The sequence below is a fragment of the Camelus ferus genome, chromosome 12 (assembly GCF_009834535.1).
Source record: "Camelus ferus isolate YT-003-E chromosome 12, BCGSAC_Cfer_1.0, whole genome shotgun sequence".
NCBI classification, from domain to species: Eukaryota; Metazoa; Chordata; class Mammalia; order Artiodactyla; family Camelidae; genus Camelus; species Camelus ferus.
Genome location: NC_045707.1, coordinates 7,767,122 through 7,790,025, shown reverse-complemented (window position 1 = coordinate 7,790,025; position 22,904 = coordinate 7,767,122). Strand labels below are relative to the sequence as shown.

The window sequence follows — 22,904 nt, the reverse complement described above, 5'->3', positions numbered from 1 at the left end:
GCGGGGGGAGGGGGCGGGAGAGGTACTGGCAGTGAAGGACGTGGCGGGTGGCCCTGTGACAGTCTGAGTAACACGGAGACCCAGGGAAGGTTTGGGGAGAGGAGCATCGTGCCTCGACTTACACTTTAGATAAGTCACCGTGGCTGCTGGTGGAGAAGTCCTGGGGGCGAAGGACCAGTAGGAAGGGCAGCACAGGCCCTGGGGAGGGGGCTGCTGGCGTGGCTCAGGTCTAGATACATTTGGAAAGTGGAACATGAGAGAATGAGTCAAGAGTGGCCCCAGACTTTGGGCTTAGAATGCGGAAGAAGTGTCCTGGGTCAGGGGTCAGCTTAGCTGGTGTAGCCGATGCCCCTGTCGTTGGACTTTAGGTGGCCTCCAGTTTTCTGTGTTCGAATGATTAGTCTGCCCTCATCAAGCTCCTATAAACGTGTGCCCACACCTTTCCCTCGGCTTCCCTCGGAGGACTCCACAGACCATGCTGAATCCTCACGCCGCTCTGTCCAGAGGACACACAGTCTGCAGGCGGAGCATGCTGGCTCGCAGGTCACTCTGGAGTCCCAGGACCAAGGGGCGAACATTTTAAGCCTGCAGATGCTGTTGCTTGCTCCTCCTGACACAAGTTCTGCTGGGTTTCCTTTGCAAAATCTCCTTTGCCTCTGGAAGCCTTTTGCTGAGCATTCTTGCGAGGAGGTTTTAGGATTCACTGCAACAAGAGAGACACTGGGTTGTGCTCTCTTGTTGTGCTTAGCGAGTGGAGGGAGTGTGGTGGCTGGAGGCGATGTGGCAGGGGCCAGAGATGGCACCTCCTCCTGCTTTCCCTGTCCGCGTGCAGTAGGCGCTTGAGATTAAGTGGTACCAGCCCCCCAACTGGCCTAGGGGAAGGAGTCCGGGGGGAGACCTTGCTGAGAAGCCAGTGCTTGAACTGAGGTGCATTTCCCCAAAGGACAAGTGAGGTTGGGACGCGCAGCCTCAAAGGATGTGGGATGCGGGGCGACCACGGGCTGTTCAGGGTATGTGGGGGTTTTCTTTTGTCCTGTTTACTTGCTGATGTGGAGGGGGCACGGATGGGCCAGGCCACCAGGGGCAGGACCTCAGGTCCCTCTCTCTGAGCAAAAGGAGGATGGTTGAGACTCTGAGCAGGGACGTGGGCGGGCGTCCGGGGGGCGGCTGGAGTGGTGAGGGGGCTGCGGAGGAGCCGAGTCTGCGCCCCTTATGACGACTGCTGCTGTGTAATCCTGGGCTGGTGCTCTTCATAGAAGGGAAGGAGGTAGCAGATAATAGGAAGAGTTAATGCATCGTCGTCGAGCTCATTAAACCCGACACCAGCCATCCTTTCCTCAAGGGGACGCACCCGCGGCAAGTAATTAAAAGCAGATTACCAAAATGTAATTAAGACAGTCAGCACCTCTCCTCGCAAAGGAAGCTCCCCGTGAATAATCCCCAGCCAAACCAAATCCATTCTTGGCAAAGGGACAGCTGGGATGGTAGCTAACACGTCTTATAATAAGGCCGTGAGTAGAAGGAACCCACACTGAGAGCAGAGTCACGATTTTACACTGGCTCGCGATCCATTTCTTAGATCAGGCACACGGCTATGTCTGTCTCCGAAGAGCGTGCGTCGATCTGTGTCGTGTCCCTGTCACGTCTGTGTCGTGTCCCTGTCACGCCCGACGGGTGAAACCGCCTTAGCTCCTTCCAGAGCAGGGGCTGCACTGCTTTCCAGTCCTGCCCTGGCTCTGCCTTGGCGTTTTGGCTCATTGCTCCCTCTGCTGCCTCATTAAGCACCACTGAAGTCGAACGGTGTTTCTCGAAGTGGGGGTCACGGGCCAGTGCAGATGGCCCCGCTCAGCGTGTGGGCCCCACCGCCCTCCTGAGATGCCGGCAGGCGTTGCAGACGGAGCGAGAGAGGTGCCCCCAGCCGCTGGGAGCATCACACCCGAATCAGGACCAGAAGCACTGGCCTGTGTGGCGAACAGAAGAGGAACAGGGCTTTACAACTGAAATGCTACCCAGCAGCTTGGTTGAAAAGTGAAAAGTAAAAATAAAACCAGGACAAGCACTGGACTTTAGCGCTAGCACCTTTTTCATAGGATTCTCCCCCCCTGGGCGAGAGCGTGGTCTGAATTTCCGCCCTCCGCAGAGGCCTCTCTTTCGCTTCTGGGAGAAACACTTTACGTTCAAAATGCTGTGTGCAGAGTATCGAGTACCACCTCGTTTTTAGAGATCACTCCTGTTTAACATTTCTTTTAAGTCTTAAAGTACAATTTCAGTATCTTCTGTGAATATAAAAATAACGCTCAGAGCAGAAATAGAACTTTTAAAAGACACGGTAGAAACCCATATAAAATCTTTCTTCTTTATTACCATGGAAATAATGGAATTTTTTTTTTAACAAAACGCATCCTTATTCACTGCAGAGTAATTATTGTGTCACATTCTAGCTAGCAGAGAGCCAATGAGATCAGTCCTTACCTTGTGTTTATCATATACTGTCTTTAAAGTCACCCAGTGAGATGTTAAATAACTTGAAGGTGATTTTTTTCCAAGGGAGAATTTAAGATTGTATTTTTCAGCTGCAGAAGAGCCCGTAAGACACATCAAAACGTTTGTGCTCTTTTCTGAGTGTCATATTTATATTGGTTGCCAACAGTGTTACTTCGATTTATCTTTCTTTTTATCGTAAATACAACAGTGTCCATGTATTTTTAATGAATGTTATAAAGAATGGGGAAGCTTCCTTTTCAGGAAAAGGCCCGAATATTATTGGAAATAATTTAAGGAAATTATTAAGCTATGTCATTACTGTTATTTACTCCTGCCCCTGATGGCAAGAAAGACTAGGTCCTCTTTCTTCAGTGATTTTTGAATGTTTCCCCCTAAATTTCACTCACTTTCCACTTGCTGGCAGAACATTTGTCCTGTTCTCCTGGAGACCATTGAGGAAATGACAGGTGGTGAGGGATAACTCTGGCCGACTTGGACACTTGGGGTAGCCTTGGTGACAGTTTGCGACAAGAGGGCTGCTGGGCCCACCAGGCCTAAGCTCAAGGAAAGGGAATATTGTCACCCACCACCTTGAACAGAACAAAAGTCAACACCACCACACAGGATGAGCAGTTAGGGCTGCAACCTGCTCAAGCTCCCTGAGCACCGCTTAGCGTGATGCAGAGTCATTCTTTTAAGGGGAGGCAATTCTCCCAAATCCAAGTTGGTTAAAGCCTCCGTGCCTCCCGGGCCCCCCAGGGTCTGGAGCCTCCAATCAGAAGGAGCAGGAGTGCCACCCGCCGCCCCCATTCCCGGTGGTGTGGACAGTCGAGGGCCAGGGCACCTGCTGCTCTGACAGCTGCCAGAAGGGGGCCACGCCAGGCTTACCTCCGCCTGACTGACCTCTGTGAGGAGTGATCCCACTCCCACCTTCTACATCCGAGAGACCCCCTTTCAAACCCAGTTGTTTCAGGAAGAGGATGAGATGACCATGAACCCAGTGAGGTTCGGAAGTAAGTGCAGCCAAACTGAATTTCTAGTAAGGCAGGAGTGTGCAGAAATTAGGAAAACTTGAATCAGTGAATTTTCTCAAGCCCAAATGTTCTGTGACCCCGGGAGGCAAGGACGTGCTCACCTTTGTGTCCCACCCTGGGCAGTGCCGGCAGGGGCAGGCCTTCCCATCTCTGGGGAGCCTGTGCTGGCCACTCACCCTGGCGTTCTCCAAACGCTTTCGCAAGCGCTCCCCTCGAATGTGGGCTGGCATTCCTTCTTGACTCCTACCCTCAGTGGGACTCTATCTATGTGTTCAAAATAAACAGACTGTGGCGTAGCCCAGCCAGGCAGACACCCACTCACTGGGTCCCTCTGAAGCCATGACAGTCTAATTTGTAGTCTAATGCGATTGCAACATTTGGATCAATTAAGCACCAGAGTTGAGCTGTACCATTGATTCTACAAAGTCATGAGCATATCAAGAAGCCAGGAGTCAATCCAAGAAGTCATTGACCCAACTAAGTCCTGCAGGGAAAATCCAAGCCACGGACAGCACTAGTGTCTTAATAATTATCATCGTTATCTGGTGGGGGGCACTCCTACTCCTTCCGACTGGAGGCTCCGGGTCCAGGTGGTGCCTGAGGGGCGTGGATGCTTTAACCAACACGGATTTGGGAGGGTTGTTTAACCTAAGAGTGACTCTGCCCGTGTGCAGCCTGGAGGTGAGCTCTTGTGTTCTGGCCTCCGATGCCCCATTTGGGAGACTCTCACCTGGCCACATTCAGCAAATGTGGGTGATGACGCGTGCCAGGCGCGGGGCCAGCCTGGTGTGCAGGCTGGTGGGAGAGCAGGTGAGCACACCCACAGGTTCCCTCAGGGTGATGACTGTTCCAGCCAAAGTGACTCTGACCATTCGTGAACAAACCAGAACGTTCCATCTCTTGGCTTTGACTGAGGCCTGAGGTCCGTGACGAGAGATTAGGAGAAAGAAGCACGTCTCCTGCCCAGTGATTTTGCCTGGCCCGTCACTGCCATCTTCTTGTCACCCACAGTCAGACTCCAACGTCCAACTGATGGTTGATACGCATTGCACTTGTGCTGTGAGCCAGGCCCTGTTCTAGGCACCAATTAACTCAGCTAATCCTCCTGAGAGCCTTTTGAGATGCAGCTACCATCATTATCCACATTTTATGGATGACAAAACTGAAGAACAGAGAGGTTACAGCTCCACCCCCCGTCACACAGCTAGAGGTGCTGTTGCTGGTCCAATAGCACCAGGGCCCTGCTCTTGGCCCCCTACCTGTCAATGAGAACTGTCTTAGTGTCCACCCTAGGATTGCTATTTGGATTAAGTGAGTTGATGCAAAAAGAGCTTTGTCTGGTACCAACCGTAGCAAACACCAAGAGTTTGCATTATTTTATTTTTTATTCTGTCCGATTGCAGTGAGTGCATGTTTAATGGCCAAGGTTTAGTAGTGATGTGATTATACGGTGGGTGATTTATTTGGGTGGAAGAATCTATTTTAATAGTTTCATAAATGACTTTAGCCAAGAGCTGATGGAGTCATTAAAGGGTGGAAGGGATGGCGTCAATGTTTCCTCTATTTCCCTGCATTTTATGGCCGTGCTGCCGAAGGACTTGTGGATTGGGTGTGTGCAGAGGTGTTGGATGGATGCTTTGTGAATGTCACGCTGTAGGCTGGAGGTGAGGTCAGAGAGCAGGAGGAGGAGGACCCAAGTCTGCATGGTCCGGGGCAGAGGCGGCACAAAGGACTCTCTGAAGAGTTTGCACGGCTGGGAGGCGGGGCTTCCCGGCTGTCAGGATTGGCGCATGCAGAGACCCAAGATGGGGAGACCCTGTGGGCACGGCTAGAGCACGGGTTGGAGTGGGGAGGGGGTGAGGCCGGATGGCGAAGGGTTTGGGAGGGATGCCCAGAGGCTGGGCTGTTCCAGTGGGGCTCCCCCACCTGGCTCCGTGGGCATCTCCAAGTATTGGCCTCCCCGGGGGCAGGGGCTGGTCTCTGAGGCTCACTACTCTGTTTCCAGGGCCTGGCACACGGTGGGCCCCCGGGCAGGTGTATGAGCTCGCACGTTCCTCTCTTTGGGAGGCTCTGTAATCTTGTGCCTGTGGTAGAATCAGGGAAGAGCAGGAAGAGCTCAGCTCTGACGTCAGACCATCCTGAGCTCCGTCATCAGCTCGCAGGGGAGTAGCCTGGGACTGCGGGCGGGTCCTGACCTCTCGGAGACGAGCCCCACTTCCTTTGTCTAGAAACAGGGGGAACCACAGCTGCCTCAGAGGGCAATGGGAGGATTAGAGAAACTTCTGGAACGCTCCAGCCCAGCACCCGGGTGAAGGAGGCAGAGTGAAGGATGGTCACCGTGTCTCTGTGTCTGGTCTCTGTGTCACCAGGACTGGTCTCAGTGTCGTCAGTACTGGGTCTCAGTAAGCCTTGGCTCAGTGGACTTGAAGCTTGACTTGACTGTAGGCTTTCTGAAGGGAAAGGAACCTGGAATCTCCTGCTTTGCCTCATTCATTGCCCGGAAGGAATCCCTGCAAAGTCAGAGATCCCAGTGCAGGCAGCGGTCATGCCACCAAGAACGCTGGCTTCGTGCCTGGCGTTCTGGTGTAAATCCCTCCTGTCTGGACACAGCATCCTGGACTACTGATGCCAATTCATCGATCACTGAGCTCTCCAGACCTCCCAACGGTGAGAGTCTGCCCCTGGCTGTGTGCGTACCAGGCTGTGTGCACCAGGCTCTGGCAGTTGCAAGAGTTGGTTGCTTGATCCAGCGAGAGGCGTCTGTACGCGGGGCGCGCTTGCCCAGAGAGCTTTCACTTTATTTTCTTCTGGATTTTTTAATGTATTGTCTCTTTTTTCTTTTGACAGGCAGTTTTGCTGCTGTTGTTATTTTTAGCATTCATTAATTCACTGTAAATACAAATGAAGATACAGTACAATTAATTTCTTGGCTAATCAAAATATTTGATCAAATGAAGCAATTTTTCAATTCTTAGAAGTAATTATACTGTTCTTTAAGAGGAAGTGGAGGAATTCTTTACTGAGTGTTTCTAATTAGGAGTTTTTGCTACCTGCTGTGTTCTTATTCTGTATGAAGTTTCAGGATTTTTTTTTCCCTCCTGTAAGGAATCATGGAAAAACTGTAATTGTCTCCCTAAGTATTCAGAATAAAAGTTAGTAGAAGAATCATGCAGCCGGATTAGCTAATTGTAACCTTCAGAATAGGTAAATTAATACACAGACATATTTCTAATCTGACAGCTAGACTGGACCTTGCTAAACCATGTTGTCCCAGCCAGGTGACTGCCACCCTGGGCACTCACAAGAGGAGGGTCATGAAGTCCCTTTGCAAAGTGTCCAGTGTCAAGGAACACTGATGGCCAAAAAGTCACCGTTTCTTCTCTGTACTTTGAGCTTAGCCCTTTTATTTCTTCCTAACTAGCAATTCAGAACCAAATCTGTCAGCTGTTGCTGTGTAACAAACAGCCACAGAACTTCCAGGACAATAAGCATTTGCTCGACTTTTGCTGTTTGTGTGGCCAGTCTAGGCTGGTTCAGCTCTGGTGGCTTGACTGGGACATCTCTGCTCACGTGTCTCTCACCCCTCTCATTGGACCAGCGTGTAGCCAGGCACGTCCCTCTCAAGGCAGAACCACAGACACAAGACAGTCTAGCCAACCACACAAATGCTGTTTAATTCTTTCATCGTGTTGTACTTGCTGACATTCCTTTGGCCAGAGCAGTTGTATGGCTGAATCCAGAACCAAGAGATAGGGACATAGTCTCAGCTCTTCAATGGGAGGGACCTGAGGCACATGGCGAAGGATGTGGACACAGGGAGAGTCGAGGAAATGGGCCTTGAACACGATGTGTCTCCGTCTCCAGCTCCACTAGCTTATGTGACAGTTCAACCCACCCCTTCCCTATCATGTTCACTCTCCCCTCTTCTATAGAGAAGTAGCTTAGGGTACGATTTCATAGAAAATTGATTTTATAAGTCAGCTAGGAACGTGGCTGGACAGGATACTGGAAGGCTCTTTTCTGGAATCATCCTCTTATGAATACAGCTGTTGAAACAAGAGTACAATACAACTGGATATGAGCTAACAGGATTTCAGGGTCAGTTAACCCTCCGGGGTACGCCCTGCCCTGGCTGCTGGTTCTCCCCCTTGGCTAGGTCTCACCCCAGGTTTGGGTTGGGGCCACAAGCATCTCACATAGGGGCCCCCGCAAACCCCTTCAAATATGATTCCCTGCAGCAGAGACAGGGTTCTTTCATCTTGATCACAGGCGGGTTGGTCCAGTGCCTTCCTGAGCGGACAGGGTGCCACCTGTTTGTCTGCTGTCCCCCTGGGATGATTCTGCCCTCCGACTGGTGTGGCCATCACGACTTTACAGACAGAGAACCTTGGCCCGGAGAAGTGAAGTGACTTGCCTGAGGTCCGGCTGAAAGACGGCAGAGCAGGGCTCTAGCCTGGCCGCGCTGAATCAGAGCCCAGGGCCCCACCTCCAGGGCCCGAGGCAGTGGGTTAGGAACCCGGGTTCTGTGCTCCTGGGCCCCTCCCCAGGCCCCCAGGGTGCATGACCACGTCTCAGCCCCAGCTTCCTCTCCGGGCAGGCCGGCTTGACCTGTGGGCAGCAGCATGCACCAGAATGCCTCTGTCCTTGAGGACTCAGGAGAGAGCCGGTGTTCCCCAGGAGCCGGGACTCAAGCCCAGGTCTGTCCAACCTCTCGACTCAGGCAAAAGTATCTGTTGAAAGACCCAGCAGCAGCACCAAGGCTGGCCGCCGTGTTTGCCGGGCGTTGGGTGAAGCACTGCGAGTGTCATTTTGTTGAAATCTCAGGCCTGCCCTTGGAGACAGTTTGGTTTCTCTCCCTGCTTTATCCTTGTGGGGCAAATGAGGCAGACAGGGAGGGGTGTGCGTGTCGCCCGAGGTCACAGGAGCGAGCAGAGCTGAGCTCTCATAGCTCTGATGGGCCCTGGAGCCCTCAGCTGACACCGGGTTGCCCTCGCCCTCCAGGCCCAGCTCCCTCTGAGTCGGCGGAACTCGGGGTCCTGGCACTGCTCCCTGGCCGTGATCCTGCGGCCGGGGTAGGGGTCCACCCCTTCTCCGCATTCACTGAGAGTCGCTGAAGGATGGCGGGATGGTCTGAGCTGCTGGGAGGACGGGACACGCGCTGGGGGTCCCAGCATTGTACCTGTAGGGTCCCCCCCAGTTCATCAGCCGGTACTGTGTGTGCTGGGAGAAAGCCCTGTCGGAGTCGAAAGCAGCGTCAGAGACAGCAGGCTGTGGAGGGAGGGGAGCCCTGCAGCCGGGCTGAGGGCATGGGCCCCTGATCAGTGCTGCACGGGCTGGGGCTGCCTCCCTCTGGCCCCCGACCCCAGCTGTCTCCTCTGACCCCCTACTGGTTGGGCAGCCTCTTGGGCGAGTCCAAGCAACGGCCAATTTAGAGCCACAGGACTACACTGTAATGCTTGCTTTTTACTGAACAAGATAATGTGGCTACGTCTGAGACAGAGAAGCACTCCGTAGAAGTGAGGTGCTGTCAGCCGGCTCTTGGACGATTGTATACTTCATACGCTGGGACATTACTTCCTTTATACGTTTTGCCAACCCTATTGTGTCGTCACAAAGGGGATCAGGTGGTCCGTGTTTCTCAGCGACACCCAGAGGGGCAATTGTTTGGTGAAACAAGACTCCACGTGAGCACCCTTGAATCAAAGGCAGCAAGTTCCTCCAAAGCAAGGAGGTCGTCCTCTAATCGGGTCAGGCCTGCAACGCGTAAGGTTCCACTTTGTTTTTTCCACTTAAAAGTAACAGAAACAGCGGTGCGTGCGTACGGTTGTCAGGTGAGAGGCTACGGGGAGGGGAGCTGAGGACGCAGGCCCAGCGGCCCCTGGTCCAGGCGGCCGTGTGGACGACAGTGGGCGCCGGGAGCCCCATCCCTCCCCCCTGTTCTCTCCGAATTGCAGCTGTGATTCCTGTCCTGAGGGGCCCTTTTATGTAAAGCATAGTTAGTTTTGGAAAGTGACATTTGCATCTGAAGATAGTGGTGTCTTTTCTGATTAGGAGAAGCATTTCTTCTAGTTACAGAAAAAGCACTATTTTTCCCCATTCAGATATCATGATCACGTGAGAAGTGCCAGGGACACAAAGCGCCAGACCCAGAGCCATCTGTTCTTCCCCGGCGTCTCCAGTCACTCGGAGCGAGGCTGGCGGTTGCTGAGCGGTTCTGTGAACCAGAATGTGGGCGCCCAACAGCCTCGAGCCCAAATGCTCTTGATGGAAGAGCCAGGAGGCCCTGCCCTCCAGAGGCCAGTGGTTCTCTGGGGATCACTGGGCGGAGGGTGGTGTGGCTGCGTCCCCCGGGGCCTGGGGACCTTCCAGTCAATGGCTGGTCTCTTGCGCACCGAGGAGATGGCAGTGGTCCCTCTAGGGGCAGAGTTATCAGTGATCCTTGTTTTCAATTTGTGCCTTTTTTGTAGTTTCTAAGTTTTCTACAGTGAACACAATAATTATCTTTGCAAGCAGCAAAAAGATATCTCCATCGGGTAGCGAAACCACCTTTGTGCCCGGTCATAGTCACCCTCGCTCTCTGTGCCCGCAGCCTGGCTTCCGCTGTGGCTCTGGGGAAGCTGAGAAAAGCGTGGGGTGTGCAGGCAGGTCCCCCAGAGTGGGACCAGCATGGTTCTCCCGACCTTCATGCCGCTCGTCGGGTAAGCGCCTCTGGCACCCGGGTCTCAGTGATTTGTACCTGTGCCTCCTTCACTCCTGGATCAGGGGTCTCCTCCCATCAGTTGTGTCAGGGACACAGTGCGCACGACCCGTTCTGGTCTCTGCTCACCTGTGAGACTGGGCCTCCTCTCCCTCCCCACCGGAGACCCGCACCAGCCCCACCCGGGAGAGAGACTATCTCAGGCCAGTTTTTACCTCTGTCTCCCCAGCATCTAGAGAAGAGCCTGGCACATGGCAGATGTTCCAGGGGTGTCTGTGGGTGACTCGATACAGGGATCACAGACATGCCTTGAGTGCTCATCCTCTGTGAGTGCATCTCGTGCGTGTGTGTCACACGCCCCGCAAGGTGCTCACCTGCCGCGCCCCTGGGACCCCGGGGTTCGGTGTGACCTCGGTGTCACTCTGACCTCTGCGCAGGCAGAGAGCGGGGGCAGATTCACATCCAGGGCCGTCCTGCTCAGCAGGGCTCCCAAACCGGCCTCTCCTCCGCATCACTCACAACCAGGCCATCCCTGTCCCCCGACCTCAGAACCCCAACTGTCGGGGGAGGCAGGACTCCCAGCTGGGGAGCCCCAGCCTTCTGCCCGCCTCTGCCCTCACTTACTCCTCATCCAGAGAACAAGTGCTGATGCTAGTGTGTGTGTGTGTGTGTGCGCGCGCGTGTGTGTGTGTGTGTGTACTTGTGTGTGAGCATCTGGACCACTTTGTGGCCCTTTCCCACTGAGCACATCATGAGCATTTACCACGGTATTAAAACATTTCTTGAAGCATTCTAAATAGCTGCATTGTAACCCGTCTTCCAGAACTATCACATTTTATTTAACCATTCTCCTAATTTAGACAATTTAGGCATCTCAAGTTCACCAATTTTTAAATTTTTTGTAAATTTTATGAATTTGGTAAAGTAAATAATGCTGTAACGATCATAATTCCATGAGTTCATCTTGTTTATTTCCTGAAAGAGAGTCTTCAAAAAGGCAGAAACCAAGTCAGAGGGTATGTACTTTCTATGTCCAGACACCTTGTTCCACTTCTTCTAGCAGTGATACTGTCAATTAAAGCATTTGCCAGTTTGTTAGAAGAAAAATGTGGAATCTTACTTTTATTTCTATTTTTTTTTTGCATCGTGACAAGATCAGAGCTGTTTAACAGAAGACCCAGGGTGGCTGCCCTGAGCAAAGCACAAGGACCCGCCTCCTCTTTCTTTTGATTGGCTGTGTGGTTGTCTGTTTATCGTTCTTTCTCTGAATAAATATCAAGGTCCCACTGTGCACTAGGTCTTCTGTGCACTTGGAGATTCAGCAGTAAACAAAGATAGAGCCCTTGCCTTGACGTTTCTTTTCCGTTAGAATGAGGAAGACAATTAGGGTCAACATAAGTTGGATCAGAGAGCAGTGTGTGTGACAGAAGGGAAGCAGGGAAAGGGAGAGGGAATTTAGATTGTGGCTCAGGAATGTGATAAAAGCCCTGAGGGGGGTGTGAGAGCAGCAAGTGCAAAGGCCCTGAGGCAGGAATGAGTCTGCTGTGTGTGAGGCACAGCAGGAGGCCTAAGCAGAGTAAGCAAGGAAGAGAGTCACAGAAGTGAGGTCAGAGCATGTCATGGGCGGGCTGGTGGCCATTGTGACACCCTGCCTGTTACTCCAGTTGACGTTTGAAGCCATTTGAGAGTTTTGCTTGATCCAATGTGCACTTAAGAGAGGTCAGCCTCAGAGGAAAATGACTATGGCTTTTTGGTTATGGCTCTGCCCCCGCTTACCCCTCCATCCAGAGAACAAGTGTTAATACTTGTGTGCACGTAGACACGTGTGTATGTACTTTAAAAAGACTGAAGGTGGAAGCACGGGGGCAGTTGCAGTAATCTGTGCAGGAGATGATGGAGGTTTGGACCAGGAGGTGAGGCCGGAGCGGTCTACTTCCAGGTATGTACATACTGAGGGCAGAGCCACTGTGATTTGTGGGTGGTTGGAGGTGGGTGATAGAGAGAGAAGTCACAGAGGACTCCAGGCGTGAGCTCCTAGAGGACAGTTTTCATTTGCTGAGACGGTGACCTCCAGAGGACCGTGTTTTGAGGCTAATGACTCAAGAGAGAAGAAAGACTTTTCCTTTATGAAACTCAGATGTTCTGTCTGGCTTAAGAGACCACTCCCACCCAAGGTTATATTTGAGTCAGGCCGCCATACTGTCCTCTGCTTCTTTTATGATATTGCAACAAACAGGCTTTGTGATGTAACAGCTCAGTCACAGAAGAGGCTCACGTCTCACTGGTTAACAGTCTGAGAAGGTGTCCACCAACTTATTTATATATTCTGGACCTAGTGATTCTGATTCTACCATCTGATTGTATCAAGTGTATGGCGTAACATCTGGTGGGTCAAAACCATAATCGCTAGCCTTTCCCAAAAATCTCATGGCAGTTCTCACATATTTATTTTTCTGTATCAATTTTAATATCTATGTCTAATGATTCCGTTGAGATTTTTATTCGAATTTTATTTACTTATAATTTGAGAAAGACTTATCTTTTGAAATGGAGTCTTCACATCCAGGAACAGACTGTGTATGAATTTTTAGTCCATTCTTGCTTTGATAACCTTCAATAGAATATGTGTAAATTTCTTTGTGTAGGTCTTGTATTTTGGGAATGTAATTTATCCCAAGTTATTTAATAGTTTTGCCAGCAATGTGAATGTAGATTTTTTTCATCTACAATTTCTAACTAGTATTTGCTGTAAAAAAATTAAAAGTTACGCTTTTTTGTATTTTTTTACTTGAATCCAGCCACTTTCCTAGTTGTCCTGAGATTTTCTAGTTGCATAATCATATCCACAGATAATGATAAATCTTGTTTTTCAACACTTAATACTGTTTATTTCATCTTCTTGTCTTATTTCAAAAGCTGGTGCCTCTAAAAATGTGACTTGTGGAAGTGACAGTGAGGGTGCCTGTCTTGTTCCTGACTTGAATGGAAATACCTCAGTATCTCGCCCATGTGATCTGTTTGTAGACAGTGTCTGATTAATACTCTTATCTCGAGGATGTTCACTTTATTTCCGTATAGATTATATGTTCTGTTCTGTTCTACACCATTTTATCAGAAACTGGCTGCTGACTTTCGTTAACTGCCTTTTTTCCGTCTGTTGATATATGACCTTTGCTAATGTAAGGAATTGAAGATTTGCTAATTCTTGATTCTCAGCCTTGGAATAAGCCCTAATTGATCATGTTGTGCCTTTTAAGATATGGTGCTAAATATGCCTAATAGGTTTTTAAAATTTTGGGGGTGTATTTGCATTTGTATCCATAAGCTAGGTTGGCTTATATTTTTCTTTTCAAGTGTTTCCTATATGATATTTTTGTATTAGGGGAATAGACAATGAATTGGAATACTATATATCCCTTTTTGTGTTCTGAATAATTTGACTAATGTAAAAATTATCTAGCTTGATCGATGGTAGGTTTTTTAACAGTTTTAAAGTTTCTTCTGTGGTTATCTGTCTATTCCGGCTTTAACTTTTACCTACCTTAAATTTAGTAATCTGTAGCAATCTATTTTGCTAGAAGAAGATTCAATTTCCTCTGAAGTTTAAAGTATGTTAACCTAAGGTTTCCCATCCTGCTTTGTTAGAATTCTTCCGTATCTGCTGTTAGAACAGTAGTGTTTTCCACCTTGTTTTGCGTGTTCACACATTCAGAGAACACACACATCCTCTCGTGTGAGCCTTTGTTCCTCCCGGATAGATGAGGAAACTGCAGGAAGTATGGTTAAGTGGTTTGTGGGGCTCACACAGCCAGTTAGTGGAGGCCAGCCTCAGACCCAGGGGACCCCACCTTGCCATTCTGGACGATACACCTGTGTTCTTTCCAGTTACGTTCACCTGGAGGCGCATCCTCCTCAGGCCCCAAACATGTGACAAGAGTTAGGACAGATAGACCTCAAGCATGACTCTACATCCAGAAAAGTCTGCTCTCTAAATGCCAACACCCCTTGCAATGTTTAGAGAAATGCCCACGCGCTTAGATACAGGAAGCACATTTTTAGCTGTTAAAAAAGTATGATGCATCTGTAATATCACTTTATTTTCTAGAATGAACGAAAGAAAGGCATTCGTTCACTCTGCAGATGGATCCAAATGGACCTGTTTAGAAGCTTCTGTTAACCTTTGGGTGGTCGGGGCTGTGGGGGCCGTGGTTTGAGTGTAAGTGTGTGTATTCGTGTGTCTGAGTACGTTCCCAGCAGCATCCTGTGTCTGATACAATTTCCTCAAGTAACATTGTGGTCCGTCCTGAAGGATAGTCACACATAATACACGCATCGCTGTGCAGTTGCTGAAAATGAAACGTGACCAGGTTTTAGTCCTAGCTGGGGGTTAGATGTGATAATCTGGTAAAATGCTGGCACGTTGAAAGAGCTGTTATCATAGCCAGTAGTCACGAAGGGCTTTGATGCAGAGAAACCCAGAGCAGCTCAGAACAGGCCCTGGTGCGGGGGCAGCGTCCATGCCTCGGTACCCCTGGATTCTCACGGAACCCAGTCTCCCCTCCCATGCCCGCCTCGTACTCCAGAGCCAACCTGTTGATGCAGTGACCACAGGTCTAGCTTCCGGGGCCTTTTCCTAATTGCAGCAGGCAGATGCACGTCAGGGCTGCGCCCCAGCCCTGCCCACTGCCCTCGCAGGAGGCTCGGGACTCAGCCGCCCCCAGCCCTGGCTCCACCCTCCAAGCCCCGGTCTCCTCAGTGCCCAGGACAGACACAGAGCTAGATCCTTGTCGTTTTCAGGGCCGCTGATGATCACTAGGTAACACCCCTCGCCTGCTCTTCCTGCTGTCTCTCTGTCCACCACAGGGGTCATCAGGGGATGCTGACTGTGGGCTGCAGGCCCCCCAGCCCCTCCTAGCTGACCTGGCCACGAGCCCTCTTGCCAGCACGTAAGCCTAAACATGTGGTAAGAAGACACTTCTGCTACCCCTGTTTCCCCATGGCCTGCTCCTCCTCCTGCCTCCAGAAGGCTGTCCCTGAGCCCAGGCTGGGTCTGTCCCTCCGCGGGGCTCCCAAGCACCATGGACAGCGTCACTGGGCTCTGGAAGCACTTCCCGACACCCAGCTGTCCCTGCTCTCAGAGGGGTGCAGACAGCTGGCTGGTTCCAGCGTCCCCACAGCTTCCAGCCCCAGGGATCTGTGCTCACCAGGATTAAATCCCTGTGGGTCTCGAAGTTTCAGACTTAAGGGACTCAGCCAACAGTGGTGCTGCCACATAATGTGGTGGCAGCCATCAAAAACTGCCTTTCAAAGTCTAACTGCTGTGAGTGTAAAGCAACTAAACTGAGGTCCGGAAATGCAAGCAGTTAGGTACACATCCCTGTTGATTCCCTCACCGCTCGGAGCAGACACGAACCAGAAGACAGGCTGAATGGGCTGAACGAGTGACTGGATGAGGGTGAAGGGTGCACCCTCCCCAGGGCCTGGCCGGGCACGGTGCCCTGCTCCGTGGGACTGACTCACTCTGCTCCTCTTACCTGGCCAGTCTGCCCTGGCTGCCACTTCCCCCAAATCTGCACCTGCCATCGGATCCTGTTTAGACCTGCCTCTGGGTCGCAGCATCTCCTTGCTTGTCTTCCTCACTGAGCCGGGCCTCCTGGGGACCTGCCGTGCGAGGGTGATGTGCCCAGAGCCAAGATGGGTTCGTGATTTATTAAATGGATCAATTTCCCATTCTCTTTTGCCCAGACGGCTACTGAGTGGGCTGAGAAGATGCCCAAAGGCCCGCCACCCAGATCTCCCAAGGAAATAGCAAACCAAGAGATCCTGGCTCGGCTCCGCAAAGCAGTGGCCTCCCACTACCACACCATCGCCCAGGAGTTTGAGAACTTTGACACCACGAAGACGGACACCGCCTCCAGGGATGAGTTCCGGGCCATCTGCACTCGCCACGTCCAAGTTCTGACGGATGAACAGGTGAGAAATGCACTCGGCTTAGCACCCTAAGCAGCATCGTGTGAGGGCCGGGCCGCCCTTCCGCAGACTGTAGAGTTTAAGGCTGTTCTCTATTTTTTAAATACTTGAAGGTTTTGAGGGTGTGGGGGGTTGTTTAAATTTTTACCGAAGACTCACAGGAACCTTCCTTCTGTTTGTGTGACGGGTATGAACTGCACCATCCCGCTGGTGCGTAGGATGTTACTTGCTGAGCAGGACTGGGGCGCAAGGGGGACACGTGGAGACTGAGTTGCTCTGCCCCTCCCTCCGCCCCCTCCCTCCTCCTGGCCTCTGCCTGGTTCCGGTGCTGGCGTTTTCTGATGCTCTGGGGCTCTTGCCCACCCCCACCCCCAGTGGGTCTCTCCATGATCCACAGGCTGGACACAGGCCGCTCTCTCTGAGGTCCTCCTGCCCGTCACAGAACCCCCACAAGAGGCTGTCTGCAGCTACTCCCCAGGACTGAGCTGGGGTCTTTGTAGCTCAAAGCTCTGGCAGCCTGCGGCCCTGGCCTCTGTGGCCCTTATGGCTTTCTTAGGCCAAGAGCACCTCCCAGCAAGACTGTGTCCCAAGGGCCTGCCTTGCTTACTGCCCCCAGTGGGTAATCACACTGCATATCAGCACGGGGGAGGGGTGCCCCAGATTGCTTGCTCCTCAGTGCGCCCTGAACACCCAAACAGAGCCCGGCACAGAGCAGGTGCTCAGCCGTCCGGGTGAGTGGCGGTGTCCCGGGGTAGCGTCCACATTCCCCGCCCCCACCCCCGCAGCCCGGGGCCGAGCAGCCGGATAACACAGAGCGCCAGGGATCCAATCACTGAAGCAGGTTCCCCTCCTCCCCAGAAAATGCGTTGCTACCCGTCCTCTCCTGTTCTCAGACAATTGATGCCCCGTTCATTCCCAGAAAACAGTCACAGGAGAAAGGAAATCCAAACACCCACACAAGCAACTGCGCTTCCCTTCCTGCTCCCGGTTCTGCCCGTGCCCAGCCCGGGAGCTCCCGAGGGCTCCCCGTGTGGGAAAGTCACTTCCCCCAGAGGTGGGCCATTCCAGCCTCGAGTCTCACTTTCTCAGAGTTTTAGGGTAAGGACTGAAAGTATTCACAGGGAGGGGTGATCAACACGCCCTGCTCTGAACTCACTGCCTTAAAGGATGAGCTTGTTAAAGATAATAATATGAACATCAGGTTTAACTTTCCTAAAATACCATCTTGTTAGGCCTTATGATCATTTTTGCTGAGCAAAATAGTGCTGTTTCCAAACAGCGCTGTCCCAGGGAGCGTCCAAGCCAAGCGAGCTAGTTGCAAACACTCCTCTCTATTACTACAAACGGATGGAAGCCTTTAAAATTAATACAATTGCATTTATTATTCTATGGAGCCAACTAATACAGGTTTTGCTAATAAAGGTTTTAGCCAATAAAGATTTTTCATTCCATCTAAATGAGTAAAATTTTACTCCAATTTATAGATAGCACATTAATGACACACTGGCGTATCTGGCATTCATATCAGGGAATTTGATTTTAATTATCCACTAAGAAAGCGTCAGCATCTCCAGCACATACAGCACCGCCCCCAGCCCCCTGCAACAAAGTCAAGCACTTACTTTTAAACGCTGCTTTCCAAAAATGTGCGGACACATCTCAAATACAGTCTGCATCATCCAGAGCGTCCAAGCCTGGCGTAAGTACCACGGGTTAAGTCGGTGATGATTAACAGAGATTGTGCTATATTTGGGGAGGACGCTTCCAGACCCTGACTGGTGAACAGGAGGCAAGAGCCCCGGAACCCGTCTGTCTTCTCCCTGCGTGAGTACCTTGGCCTGCGGCCTTCTAGATGGAGGCAGCGTCTGGCACAGTAAATCAGAAGAAATTTGCACTCTTCACATGTGTAGACCCCTCATGCCATTATTCAGAAGAGTTCACCAGAGATGCTGGGACAGTTCCGACTATTTGAACAGCATTCGAGTACAAATTCCATGACTTGGCTTAACTGCATTGCAAAAATTTATCCTAAAAAATCAATCATCTTGAATCTGACCGGCTTTCTCGACTTACAGAGATCCGTAAGCAGGTGAGCTACCACATCTTTTGAAACTTTTTGGCACAATTAACCCTCCAGCAAAAGAGCGACTTTCAGAGCAGATGCAGTTGGATTCTGACAGGTCTCCATGGCTCTGCCTAAAGCCTGTGAGAAAAGACCAAGGATCTGGGTCCACTTGGATCTTGCTTAAGCATTAAGATGGAGACCCACAGAGAGAGCCTGTCCTGGGGGGCCATTCAGATCAGTCCATAGTGACTACATGAAGGTTTTGAATATGCAGCTGTATTAGGGAAAGGATCTGCCAAACATTTCTGAACATTTTAAATGTGGTATTTCTAAAACAGACACCTCTAGGAAGTGAGAAGAATACAGGTAGACTTGGGTTTCAGCCTGGCTTCTGCACTCATCCAGCTGTGTGACCTTGGAGAATTACTCAACCTCTCTGAGTGTCAGTGTTCTTCCCTATGAAACGAGGGTGTACAGTACTCCCCAGGCTCATTCAGGTGCCCTCTCTTCTGGCTAGGCTGCAGTTCTTCCTTCCCCATCTTTGCCCACTGCAGCCTGTCCCTGCCCTTGGCCCCTTGTACCTGGCCATGCCAACTCCATCTTCCAAGCCAAATTAAGCCTTTTCTAACTACAGCCTTTCTTGGTGGCGCTGGCCTTGTCCTGCTCTGCCCTCCCCACTCCACGTCGAGCTCTCCATCATCTAGCAGAGCCCTCGGGACACTCCTGCATGTTCTTGGACACAGAGCTGTCTGTCTTGGTTGCACAGTGAGTGCCCACAGGCAGCAGGCACCCACTCATTCACTTACTGGGGGCCCTCTGTGCACAGAGTGGTGATGTTAGGTCCTGGGAACCTTGTACCTCATTTCTGTGATTCCACGTCCCTCCTGCAGCATGCTGGGAGAGCAGAGCTGGGGGCTGACCTGGACCAAGGGGTCAGGGAGGTTTCCCTGAAGACACGATGTTGGGATGTGGGGGTTGCCCCTGAAAGGAGACGAGAGAGAGCGGTGCAGGCAGAGGGAACATCCTTGAAGCAGGAGCCGTGGGCTTGCCCCGTTAGTCGGAGCTGCTGCCAGCCAGCCAGTGGGCATAAGAGACACCCTGCCCATGGGGTCTGTGTTCTTTTAGGGGCAGACAGACAGTAAACAAAACGACATGTGTATGCCGGGTGGTGATAAATGCTATCGAGGCCAAAAGGAGCAGGATAGAGGGCAGCGCTGGGGAACTGGGAGGGTGCATCATGAGTAGGGCGGTTGGGGGGGGTCCCCGAAAAGGGGACATCTGATTAAAGACTTGGGTCAGGTGGGCCACTGGGAGCACAGGAGGTTGGCTCATGGGTGTGTTTCAGAGTTGGAAGCCACAGGATTTGCTAATGCTGTGGGTGTGGAGAACAAGGCGGCTGAAGGCCGCGGGCTGAGGGGGAGCTGCCGGGGGGCCGGGGGAAGAGCAGGTGTCGGGGCCCCTCTGATCTCTTTGCCCCGTCACACCTCCTGCCCACTCACCCGTCTGGTCCCCTCTCCTTTTTGCTAAAGTACATCTTTGCTTTCTCTTTCAGGGGGGAGTAAGCCTGAGCTCTTCCCTATGTTACGCTCATTCTTAAAAGCTAGTTCGGCTGGGCATAGAATCCTAGGTCCAAGTTTTCTCCGCCTGGCTCTTTAAAGAGAGTTCGCAGTTGCCTCCCGGCATCTCTTGGTGAGACATCTGCTAATTATCTCATCCGCACGTCCACGCTGCAGCTTTTCACTGCATCCTTGCGCGTTCACGCCCATCCTTGGTATCCATCCTTAGTAACATGACCTTCCTCCTACTTGCCCCCAAGTCTTGCTAACATAGGAGAGCAGGAGCGCCCACAGAGCAGCCTGCCTTCCTCTCAAGCCGTGTCTCTCTCCTCTTCCTGGAAGCCTTCACGACGGCTGTGACGTGCTCGCTCCATGGCTTAGCACCGCCTGTCCCTCTGCATTTCTGAAGGGTCTTCCCATGGTCTGACTGGTCTTATCATGTGAGTCTTTGGGGCTCTTCAGCAGTGAACAAACATGTATTGAGCACCTGCTGTGTGCCAGCATCTTTGCAGACAGTTGGCATTTAAAGGTGAATCTTGGGGGAAACTTCGGGAAGCTTCCCAGCCAGGCAAGGTGCCACCTGCAGAGGTGGGTTCATCAGGATGTGGGAAGGCTCTGGAGCACTTTCCTGGAGGAGACTGGTGGGCGCTTTCTGCCCTTGGTGACCGCGAGGTCTCTCTGAGTCTGTGTGTTCAGTTTCTTCAGGACCCTCACTTCCACTCCACCAAATAGTTTTCCCTCCTTGATCAAAATTAAGGCAGCATGAACCTATATATGTGATAAATGACACTGAACTATACACACACATTTGAAGTTGTCACGTTAAATCATAACCTTTGAGGGAAACTGGGTGGAGGGTACCAGGCGCAGGGCAGGAGCACCCCTCCCCTGGCCCCTGGTGGCGGGAGGCTGGGGATGGGGGGCTGCGCCCCTCCGCACGTGCTGGAGGCTGGGACTCCACTGGGCCTCAGGGGCTATTCAGAAAACCAAACTGGAAGTAAACTGTCACTCTTCTTGGCTCCCTGAAAGCCTTCAAGTTACCCAGTGGCTCACATAGGCTGTGTCGACTCATTCTTTGACATCCATGCTACGTGTGGCTCTGACACAGACTGTGACATCAGGTGGCACCAACACAGAGCTGTCAGCCTCTCCCCAGTTTCCCAAGCACCTCCCTTTTCATCTTGTGAGAAGACACTGTTTGCCCTGAGGGTGAAATAAATTGTGGATGCAAACACGGTGGCTGAGGGCTGCCGTTTGCAGGACCCAGGGCTGCCTGGAAGGAGACGGAGGGAGGCTGGCTGGGCTCCCCTGGGGCCAAGGTAGGCTGGGGTTTGATTAGTGTGTTCTCATGAAACATTCTCCTATACTGCAGCTCAGTCTCTGTGACTAATCACAAGATTTAATAGCCCTCAGCTGCTCGCTAAGGACCAATTCAACTAAAACCTGTCCTGCCACCGCCAAGGGTGATCCTCCCGCCTTTGCTTCCCCAGTCTTCCCAGGGCTCCCACCACACCGCGGCAGGAGGATGGCTTTTCTTTTTCAAGGATTTTTTGGTTCAGCGGGGCCCCGGGTCCTCGCCAACGAGTGCGCATTCTACGCCAGCTTCCGCCCCACTTGCGCTGGTGCTGGGAGAGTCGGTGGGTTTTAGCTGACCCCGGGGAGGTGACTTCCGCCTCTTTGCAGTTTGACAGGCTCTGGGCTGAGCTGCCCGTCAACGCCAAGGGGCGGCTGAGATACCTGGACTTCCTGAGCGGCTTCAGCTCCGAGAAAGCGGTCACGCCTCCTGGCCACCGGCGACTCGGCCAGGGCACAGAGAGGCAGCAGCGTTCCCGAAGTCTCGGAAGGAAGCAGGTCCGCTGGGTCATCACCCGCTCGCGACCTGAAATCGGGGTCGAAACCGCGGAGCCACCCCTGCGTGAGTCCCCGCTAGTGTTCCCACAGGGTGCAGGTGGCCGAGAAGGTGGCACAGGGTGAGCCTGGGGTGGGAGGCACGGAGAGGAGCCGCTCGTGGGCTCCCTCAGTCACCTTCCTGGGAGGGGAGGCAGGTGTGGGCGTGGGGGCTGGAAGAGAAGGAAAAGGAGGATTCGGGAGAGGACCTGGGGGCGGGGTGCGTCAGCCACACCCAGGGCTTCATCCTGCAGGAGAGCAGGTGCCCCGGGGTGGACAGCCCTGCCATCCCTCAGGGTAAGTGTCGTTACACCTGCTTCACGATTGCAGACACTGAGGCTCTAAGAGGCATCCTCACAGGCTCAGGGTTCCTTGTCAGACACAGGGAGACCCAATTTCAAACCCAGGCCTGCCTAGCTGTGCGGCCCTGGTCCTGAGCCAAACCCGGGCCTGGGATGGGGAGATGGGCTCCACTTCATCTGCAAGAAGCATGATGGAGTCTCCAGGGGAGGGTGGTTGAGAGGATGCCAGCCAGGCACATGAGTAACCACCTCTGAGCTCTGTGCACTCAGACAGTAGCTGTTACTCGTTCATTCCGTCAACGTGTGCTTATTGCACACCTACTATGTGCTGGGTCTTTTCTAGAGCTGAGCATGAACACAGGTCCCTGCCCTTGTGGCGTTTACCATCTTGTGGGAGGCGATGGGCAAGAAACAGGAAACACAAAAGTAAAGTGTTCAGCAAGTTGAAGGTGGCGAGCAGAGCAGAGTGCAGGGGAGTCGGGGGCACCCCACAGACGCCCACACCCCAGGCCCTGGGGCCTGTACTGTGCCACCGGCCGTACGGGCGAGGCAGAATCAAGGTTGCAGATGTGACTGCAGTTGCTGATCAGCTGACTTTAAGCCAGGATTATCCTGGAGGGTCTGGGAGACCCAAGGTATTCACAGGGGTCTGTAAATGGGGATTTGGAGGCAGAAGGGTCATTTTGGAGAGATGCAATTTGAGGAAGAGCCCCCCCCACCCCGACGTAGCTGGCTCTGAAGGTGGAGGACAGGCCCACGAACCAAAGAATGTGGGGTCCTCTGGGAGCTAGAAAGCGCAAGGCTATATATTTATTTCCATAGCGCTTTTGGTTATGATGATGTGGCTGGCACACATATAGCCAACTGACGGAAATAAAAATTAAATGGTAAAATTACCCTTTTTGTTGT

At 52.2% G+C, this 22,904-nt stretch overlaps 1 protein-coding gene across 1 annotated transcript in view; it reads left to right on the top strand.

The window, feature by feature from the left end:
* EFCAB6 (EF-hand calcium binding domain 6) overlaps positions 1 to 22,904 on the top strand; it is a 207,689-nt gene that overhangs the window by 176,503 nt on the left and 8,282 nt on the right. The window contains 3 exon segments of the mRNA XM_032492388.1: positions 15,961 to 16,188; positions 21,490 to 21,588; positions 21,590 to 21,721. Of these exon segments, the coding sequence (XP_032348279.1) occupies positions 15,961 to 16,188; positions 21,490 to 21,588; positions 21,590 to 21,721 (459 nt within the window).